Source organism: Diadema antillarum, unplaced genomic scaffold, assembly GCF_040938485.1.
Source record: "Diadema antillarum isolate AM-2024a unplaced genomic scaffold, OU_Dant_1.0 scf00000052, whole genome shotgun sequence".
Lineage (NCBI taxonomy): Eukaryota > Metazoa > Echinodermata > Echinoidea > Diadematoida > Diadematidae > Diadema > Diadema antillarum.
Window position 1 is genome coordinate 638678 of NW_027270941.1, and position 9579 is coordinate 648256.

The following is a 9579-nucleotide window of genomic DNA, read 5'->3' on the forward strand; positions in this document are numbered from 1 at the left end:
ATCACTTTCATTGTTATTTAAAACCATTAATATACATATAAACAAGGATTGAATTAAAGTTCATTCAGTGTTACAACATTGAAACACATCTTTTTTTCATACTAGAAGACTCCTGGAAATTAAAATTGAGCGGTTGCTAGAAAGGGAGCTTGTATGAAGCAGTGTTGTCAATCTGGGAAGCGGGTGAATAGCAATTTAAAGTCAATGGAGAACGACCTCCCTCCCCTCTCCATCCCCCCCCCCCTCCCCCCCCCCCATGACAAAATGGCAGGCAATTTAGAGAATATAATAATTCGCACCTTTCAATCCAATCGAGAATAATTTGTGTCATTTATCATTAGTTATCCTTAGGCCCTACTTACCCTTCCTCACGGGTACGATCGGAGTATGTGTCAAATTTGAATAAAAATGCATCACTATACTCGCGTCAATTTGAGATAATACCCTGTGAGATATTGTACTTTTTGTTTTTGTTTTTGTTTTTTGTTTGTTTGTTTTGGGGTTTTTTTCTTTGCTATTTTCGTGACGATACATTTTGAATGACATAACGGTTTAGTTACTAGTACGACGTAGTACAGTGTCAATCACGAACAATCTTGCAGTCATATATTTCCCAGCGTGTTGCAGGGGTTTTAGTACTTAGTACAATGTACTCGTAATTCCCACGGCGCTTCCTCGAAGCGCTCTCGTGTGCGGTGCTCGAAGAAAAAGCGGAAGTGGCTTTCAAGCGAATCTCTGACACGCAATCACATGAGCTACTAGTAGCTGGTCGGCAGCAGAGCACGGACGTAGCGCGCATTCATCATGTGTACGCCATAAGGCCATAATAATAACATGTACGCATACCATCGTACGTACGTACGTGTGAGATGAGACGACCACGTACTCGACATGACGGCGTACTCCTATGTCAATCTACGTGCAGTAAAGCCACTACGTACACATTGTACGTGTGTGCGATCCGCACAGTACAGTAATAGGCGCCTCTACCAGGCCTACATCACGTTTAAGAACTCTTGATTGTGAACTAGTCGCACCTTGTCGGAACATTATACGACCACGAGCTTGCAATTCGCAATTTGCAATTTCCTGCCTTACGTGTACGGTCAGAATCTGAAGACTCGTGCAGGCCGTCCACCTCAAACTGGCTGTTGTTTTGAAGTGTAAGTTTGACACCCACGAAGCAAACTCTACTACGAGGACGTGTGTGGCACTGCTCAACAACGCTGTGCTATCGGTATGTACGATGGCACGACTCGCTGTCTTTGTTCAACCCACTCGTACTCTTCATAGTCTGGGTATTGGTGGCGATGATGATTGGGCTTTTAACTGTATGCGATCTATGCGAGATACCAAGAAACTCCCCACTTATGAAATATAATACAGAATCAGAGTATACTAGAATTTCCCCATTCTAAGAGGAATCCAAAGTTTATTGGATGAAAATCAATTTTGGGATGGCTGAGACATCCAAAATAAAGTAACAAAACATCTCTCTCTGTTTTGATTTGGATACATGTCATTGTAACGGTTAGATACAATGTATCTCGGCAATTTCAAATCAAATTTTCCTCAAATAGATCTAACATAGTTAACACTAAACAGTTACGTAACGGTTAACACTTAACAGTTAGTGGCCTTACCTTAACGTACTGATGTACCGGTATCGTTAGACTCTGAGAATTACATGTTCTTTCATATTTTATTAAATTGTAACTGTAAGAGGTTTCTCATTATCTCTCTGAAAAGAAAGTGTTAGAAACCTGTGTGTTAAGTATGGTGTCATGTCCACCAAAACTTTACCACCTTTTTTTTTTTTTTTTTTTTTTTTTAAAGGGGTGGTTGGATCTAGATCTAACTGGTTAAGTAGGCACTAACCGTTACATACACGGTGTACCACTGACTTTCTACTTGGATGTGATGATATATGTGTTACCTTTTATCTTATTATTTTTTTTTTTGCGAGATACTAGGAAACCACCCATGAAATGTTACAGAGGACACAATTCACATAGAGGAATTCAAAGTTTCAAAGTTTAAATGCATGGCTGGATCCAAAAACTAAAAAAAAAGTAAAACTAGATCTATCAACTTCAAGATGGGTCCCACCTTTTATTATTTCCTTCGTTTTAGATGTCTTGGCCATATCAAAACCAATGTTCATCAAATAAACTTTAAATTGTGGGTTTATGACATGTAATCTCTCAGAATCATGAGAATCATTGAATATGTTTTTTTTCCTTGAATATATGATAGATCTAAAAGAGGTTTCTTATTATCTCATTGCAAAAAAAAAAAAATAGTTGGAAACCTGAAGCCCCATTTATCACCAACACTGTATCATCCGTTTAAAGGAATACAATCGCATGCTGATGCAGACTGGGTTAATCATCAATAGTTAGTTTCAACTATTGTAATATCGAGACCAGTGTTTCTGCTGGGCCATGTTCTCGCCCCCCCCCCCCCCCCCCCGAAAAAAAAAGAGAAAAAAGAAAGAGATCATATTTGCTGAAACTGGGCCAACTGAAAAAAGTCTGTTATTTATAGATTTGGTGTATTGAGGAGCTTAAGTGGGACTCACTTTGAAAAAGGTTGAGAAGTATGACTATGTGCAGGTCTAGAGTCTGAACCTCAGAATCAATGGTGGGTTGAGAAGGGGAAAAGCTCACTATGATTTACAATTACTATAGAACTAAGTTAAGTCTAGACATAGTGATTAGTGGGCTATGTACTGATGTACTGGTAGGCCCTACCTATCAGGCTACCTGCAGTGCACAAACTGTAACACCTAACAATAGACAGCCGCTGTGCACAGCCACAGTAAACGTGATTGATGATGATTATAATGATGATACAATTGTACTGGTAATAATGAAAATAATAGTATTAACCCATTTTGCGCAGGAACCTGGTGAACCTGCGTGTTAAGTCTGTGGGCATTTCAGAATTCAGTATGGAATAGGTTAACGTTTATCTATAGTGTACATGTAGTTACAGAAATATCACAGGGTAGTGATTCCTACCAACAGAAAAGATAGAATCTAAATAGATATAGTCTACAGGATAAAGAGAGAGAAAGGATTATATAATGATAAACAAACTGAAATTACTGCTTTATGTTGTGTTCAAGTCTGTTGTGAAATTGTTAAAAGTTCAACATTTCCTGTATTGTTCCAGTGTTCTACTGTGTATGTATCGTTCTCAGTATTCCTTAATTGTAAATGCTTTTTATCAGGATGTGGAAATAAATGAAATGAAATGAAAAATGAAATAAACAGTGACAAATGAAAGGTTTGTGGTAAGGTAGTGAGATTTGGTCAAGGATAGGACTTTTAGGAGAGCCATCTGTGAAACGTGTGCCTCACTGACTGTGTTGTGTGTTTTTTTGTGTTAGCTAGGTGAACTGAGTGGAGGAGGGCAGGACTGAGTGATGGAAGAGCACAAAATGTATGATCAACCACTGGAGGGGGCACAGTTGGCTGTAATGGTGGAAGAACTGGATGAGCATGATGGGGGCTACCAGAATGACGACCTCAGCACTTCCGCATCTCCAGCTGGCCTTGGTCGACGCAGATCCCTGCGTACAGTCATCAAGGAAGAAGAAGGAGAAGAAGAAGAAGATGACAACGAAGAGATCCAGAAAGAGGTTCCGTGGAGGAAGAGGAAGCGAAAAGCCGTAGCTTTTCACTTCACCCCGGAACAGGAGGAAAACTTGGTGGAATGGTTTCGAATTAATCCCAGATTTTACAACAAGAAGTGCAGAGGGTACAAGAAGACCGATGTCAAGGAAAAGATGATGGAGAACAAAGCCAAAGAGTTCATTGATGCAGATGGAAATGAATGTACACGTGAGTTGCTTTGATATGATAGACATGAATTCATCTTTCCCCCCTTTTGCCCCTTCTCTTTAATAATGAAGTGTATCAAGTTGTACACATTTTAGATTGCTTCATAGTATCTTTGCGTTAAAACTGCATCATTATGATCCAACTTGGAAGAATTTCAGTTTGTTTGTTTGTTTGTTTTTTGTTTGTTTGTTTTTTTAAGGAAGTGTATGAACATCAATCAGCCTGCCACTGTCAAAGATAAAATTGACAATTTCGATTTCACGTTGTGAGAGGAATTACATTGTTTGCTCATGCCGCACACAGAGAGATGAGGCTTAGATGGTAAATAAGCGTCGAAACTACTCTACAAATATGTAAATTCATTATATGCCATCATGACTTGTGTCTTCTTGAAGGGATGGTAATGTTTTGGTTTAAGAGATGTGGCTTCAATGTTTTAACCCTATGTTAACTGGGCTATTTGAGACCAAGTTTTTACGGGGGGGGGGGGTCAATTTGACCCCCCCCCCCCCAGATCTCAGCCGCTGATGGCGCAATTGCCGCAAAATTTTGCCTGAACATAGAGCCGGATGTCAACTACAAGATTACATGGTCATACAATACAAAAATATTAATTTTCTGTTTTTAGTGAATTAATTATGCAAATTTATGCATGAAATGATATTTTCACCTGTAACTCCAGTTAAAAGACTGAAGGATTGCTAAACTTTTGTGTCAGAATTCCTCAAGACACATTTAACAATTTTCTTGTAAAAAATTAGCACAATCAAAATCAATTTCTTTTGTATTTTATTGTTTTATTAATTTCTTATGTATTTTATTGTTTTTTCCACCTTTTGCTTTCTTTTTTTTTCAAAAATTTGTTGCAGGCATTCTTTCAAGCTTATGTACATTGATTAATTTAGATGATTTGAAGTTGAAATAATCTACTGTGAATTCAAGCAAAAAACACAATTTGCATTGGATTTGCACACGATATCGTAAATTTGAGCCGTTTTCGGATTCACATGCATTATATGCAAAACACTACGTGACTTCAGAACGGTCTACCCGGATGTCGTAAATTTGGTCTCAAGATATGCGGAAGACTTCAATGAAAAAAGTCATGAAACGAGGCGGCAAAATCTTTGCGCATTGCGGAATCGTGGCGGAAAACGTTGGGGGGGGGGTCAATTTGACCCCCCAGCTAGAATAGGGTTAACTTTTTATCTGCTAGATAACGAGAAACCACTTGTAAAATAGGAAAGAGCATACAATTAAAAAAGGAATTCAAAATTTAGTTGATGAAGAACAGTTTGAAAATGACTGAGACATCCAAAAACAAACTTTCTTGGATGTGTGAAAAAATGGATCCGCCTTTTATTTGGACCACCATGGCCATTTCAAAAACCAGTTTTCATCAAATGAGGTTTTATTTCCTTTTGGAATTGTATGTCTTTGCATATCTCATATATGAAGTTTTTCATTATCCCACAAAAAAAAAATTGAAGCCCTATCTCAACCAAAAGTATACCATACCTTTAATCTGTGAAGTAAGCACACTGAGAATTTCAATGTCACCCTCACTTGTAACTTGTCACCCTCACTCTGGTCCATAGCAGCTCCCCCCCCCCCCCCCCCCCCACCACCACCACCACCACCCTGTGCCCTCCCAATTTCCCCCACTTTTCAGAATATCCATTCTGCATAGTTATGGGAATTTGTAGAATTACACTGTAAAGCTTTAAAGCAGAATAAGTTGTGATGGAACTCATTGTGGGGGGGGGGGGGGTAGGAATTATACAAGTAATGTATTTCAAGAGACTCCAGGGGTCCGTTTCATGAAAGTCTTATGAGAACCTTCATTCTGATAAGAGACTTCATGAAATGAATTTTACTACTCTTTGAAAGTCTGTCATAGCTATGTACTGTACATATGAGCAACTTTGGCCATTCTGAGATTTACATAAAGAATTTTATGTGATGGTTTCATGAAATGGACCCCAGGGTGTGAGTTGTTGTTTTTTTTTTAAAGTATGTTCTTTAAATAAGCCAGTTTTCATTGACTTGTATGTTGCCTCACTTTGCAGTTAAACCAGGGTCCTGCTTCATAAAACTTATCAGTAACAATTGCCACATTTCTATGACAAATTTGCTCTCAGCCAATCAGATGCAAGGATAACAGTAGCTTATATCGATAGCAAGTTTTATGAAATGAGGCCCAGGAAATAGCACATACACACACATCTGTATTTCCAGCAAGATGAGAAATATATTGTTACCTTTTACATGTTTGGACCTGCAACGGATAATATCTCGTGTCACCACTCACAAATTAATTACTGCTGCTGTCTCTTTGCAGCTGCCCAGCTGAAGATGTGGTGGACCAACATGCGGACCTACTATGGCAAACTCAGCAAGGGCTGGCCAAATCCAACAGAAAGGGAGCAGTGGATAAAGACTTCTTTTGCCTTTCTCTGGGATCACATCATCAGAATCACCTTCCGCAGGGGTTGCAAGGTACTTTTTGTCAGGAGGCATCGTCATACATTGGACAATACTGTGAATCCTTGTTATTGATAATTACCATACCGTATAGTTAAGGTGGCATTCTTGTATCTGAGAAATTGTGATTATCCCCTCCTTATTCATTGATTTAAATGTAAAAACAAAATCCCCAAAACACACACACACACACACACACACACACACACACACACACACAATGTATTTTCTGCAGGTACAGATTGTGAGCTTCATGGACTTGGAAAATGGACTACCGGTAGAGCCCTTGAACATTTATTCCTTTCCCTGTGAAGAAGGATCTTTTAATTGTCTGAATCTACATTTTCGGTATTGCTGATTCTACTAAAGAAACACTTGCTGCCTGTGATTTTAAAATACAGGGAGGAATTTGTTCACAAGCAGAAAAGACAACACCAAGCTACTAGAGGCTGTAACGTTTGGCAAAATTACAGAAAAATCAAATGGAAACACTGTCATTAACATGAATTTTGGACATATCACTTTGGAAAACACATTGTCAACTTGCACAATAACAGAATTTCTATTAACTGTATCCATATGATCTTGTATTGATTTGATCAATAACTGTCACATTATTTGCCACTCATCTTTGGAGCTGTGCCACAATCTTTCTCAAGATGGCCTCCAGGAAATGCTGCCAGAAACTGCTTAAATGCTGTGTGCAGGGGAAAGTGAAGGGGTGTTTACAGCACAGATCTGACTTTCCTCTCATCTGTTTGTTTCTTTGTTTGTTGTTGTGTGGGTTTTTTTTTTTCAGCTGAGGAATGTGGTTGCAGAGCCTCCACCTGAAAACGAAGAGGATATTGGTTGGGAGGTGATGTCGATCCAGGAGATGAGTGAGAACACTGTAAACGAGGACCACGAGACAGAATCCTCAGAGGAGCTTACACCAAGTAAAAGAAAGAGGGAGGAGCCCAAAGACTCCAATGGCGTCCAAGTGGTCGAGAGCGAGAAGAAACTTGACAAGTTTGATGTTGAAACTATAGAAAAGGTGAGCTACTCTTCAGTGGGAATTGGAACTGCTTACCCTGTTGATAATAAGTAACAGATAATACTATAAATGAGTAGTAATGTGGTGGTTACATTGTATGTCTCTTTGTCATCAACTTTGTCAAAGCGAAGGAAAATGCCGCTTTTTCTAAAGATCTTTTCTTCTTCTATGCAGATATGTAAGTCATTTTATAGTAGTGATATTCCCATGATCAATGTTTCTTTAAAAGTATAAACTGACACTAAGATGCCTGACATAAAGTGACAGGCTTCTTGGCTTGCATATTTAGCAAACAGCTTTGCATTTTGCACCTTTTCCATGCAAGATTCTAGTATTCCCATGGACCTTGCATCAAGTTGCCAAAGCGATTAGTTGACCATGATAATGTTATGATGTATGCTTGTGTGTGAAATGTAGAAGAGACATGCAGCACAAGCTGTGTCATAGACCAGTAAACCTGCCTCTTGTTCAGTGACCTCTTGTTAACTGGATGGTCAGTAACATAGTTGGCCCCTCACAACAGACAGATATATTGCATGCAATCTGCCATGCTTACTGTTCAATATGTCTACACACACATGCAAATTCAACAGATAGATTGCGACTTAAGGGCTTTTTACACTTGTGTTTCTTAACCCCGGACTTTCTCTGACCCAGGACTATCGTTAGTCCCGTACCAATTTTTTCAGCTTTTTACACTCGCCAATTAGTCCCGTACTATCTCTTGTCCGGGGCTAAGGAGAAAACTGACCTTTTTACACTCGTATTTCTTAGCCCCGGACTTTCCAAACTACATGAATATTCATAATTACGCTGTGTACTGTACACGTACACGCACGCACCGGCAGCACTTGATTACCTCGTTTCTGATTGGTCAGTGAGGGTCGGACTTCGTCTCCGTCGCTTAGCCCAGGATTATTTTTTCGTTCTGTTTACACTCACTTGCTTGGCACCGCAATTGCGGTGCTAACCCCTGCTATTTTGCAGGGCCAGATAGTACCGTACTATCGGTGGGGCTAGCCCACTTTGGCAAAAACGAGTGTAAACAGAAAGTGGGCTTAGGATAGTCCCGTACCAACGGTGGGGCTAAGGCCCCCCCTTAGCCCCACCGTTGGTCCGGGGTTAAGCAAAATTTTACAAGTGTAAAAAGCCCTTTAGTACTGTGTCTTTTTATTTCCATATTTGTTGTCTTTATCTCTCTTTTTTTAGGGGGTGGGCTGTAATTATACACATTTGTTGCATGTAATTTGAAACTTTACCACTCTGATCACCTTGAATTGCATTCCTCAATACTACACATTTCAGATATGCCTCAATGTAATGAGGGCCGCGGCCCCAACACCATGTCTATCCGTACCTGCCACCGAAGAGCTGGAAAATTTTGCCAGAGACATTGTGAGCAGCATGAGACGGGTGCCGGAGGAGTGCTGGAATGACGTCAAGGCAGAGATGATGATGGTGATAAAGAACTACTCCAGGATGTCCTCTTCCCAGTTCACCACCACCGGTGTGGGATGTGCGACAGTGGCACCTGTACCCCCCATCAACTCGGGCCCAAGCCCTATTAACCCCAGCACTGGTGCTTCTCCCAGACTGAGCAACCTCCGGCATGGGAACACTCTCTCCCAGGGCCCCATTCCAGTGACAATCAGCCCATTTCAGTATGGGCAGCACACTCAGCCATTGCCGCAGCCGTTGCCACCACAGGTGCAACAGCACCAGCCTGGAGTGCTGGCCATAGGATCGGGGACGATACGAACGGCAACACCTGCCACAACAACAACCAACTCCAACACTGCTACAAACAACAAATGAGGTCAATAATAAAGTCCTGGGAATTTAGAGTGATATTGTTATTATCAATGTGTGTTTATTTATACAGGCAAATGTGCATTTAGTATTTTTATATCTCATTTTAAGCACATTTCTATAGTAAAATGCTGTTATATGGATTTGATCTTCTTTAAGAACAACATGCTTTCATTGAAAGAAAAAATAGTGGCAGGAGTGGATTTGGTGTCGTGGTGAGTGTATGAAGTCATGCATGACTCCTAGCAGAATGTTAGCTGTCCAAAGAAGGAAAATAGTCAAAGTTGTTTACAACTGTGCTAGGGAATATTTAGATTTCAGCCTTATTGCATTATAGAGGGAAAAGTTTCATCAGTGATCGAAAGATGCATGATAAAACTTTGTTCACATCCAAAATATTATTGC

At 40.0% G+C, this 9579-nt stretch overlaps 1 protein-coding gene across 1 annotated transcript; it reads left to right on the plus strand.

Moving 5' to 3' along the window:
• The first annotated feature begins 924 nt into the window (after positions 1–924).
• Positions 925–9180, plus strand: LOC139715614 (uncharacterized). Its single transcript, XM_071627173.1, has 5 exons — positions 925–1237; positions 3395–3848; positions 6190–6347; positions 7132–7365; positions 8671–9180. Exons 2-5 carry the CDS (start codon positions 3431–3433, stop codon positions 9178–9180), a joined length of 1320 nt encoding a protein of 439 aa, XP_071483274.1. The 5' UTR covers positions 925–1237; positions 3395–3430.
• The last annotated feature ends 399 nt before the right edge of the window (positions 9181–9579 follow it).

Coding starts and splice junctions, on each gene's coding strand:
- LOC139715614 (XM_071627173.1), top strand. CDS start 3,431: ATGGAAGAGCACAAAATGTATGATCAACCACTGGAGGGGGCACAGTTG. Junction 3,849..6,189: donor AGATGGAAATGAATGTACAC/GTGAGTTGCTTT, acceptor GTCTCTTTGCAG/CTGCCCAGCTGAAGATGTGG. Junction 7,366..8,670: donor ATGTTGAAACTATAGAAAAG/GTGAGCTACTCT, acceptor TACACATTTCAG/ATATGCCTCAATGTAATGAG.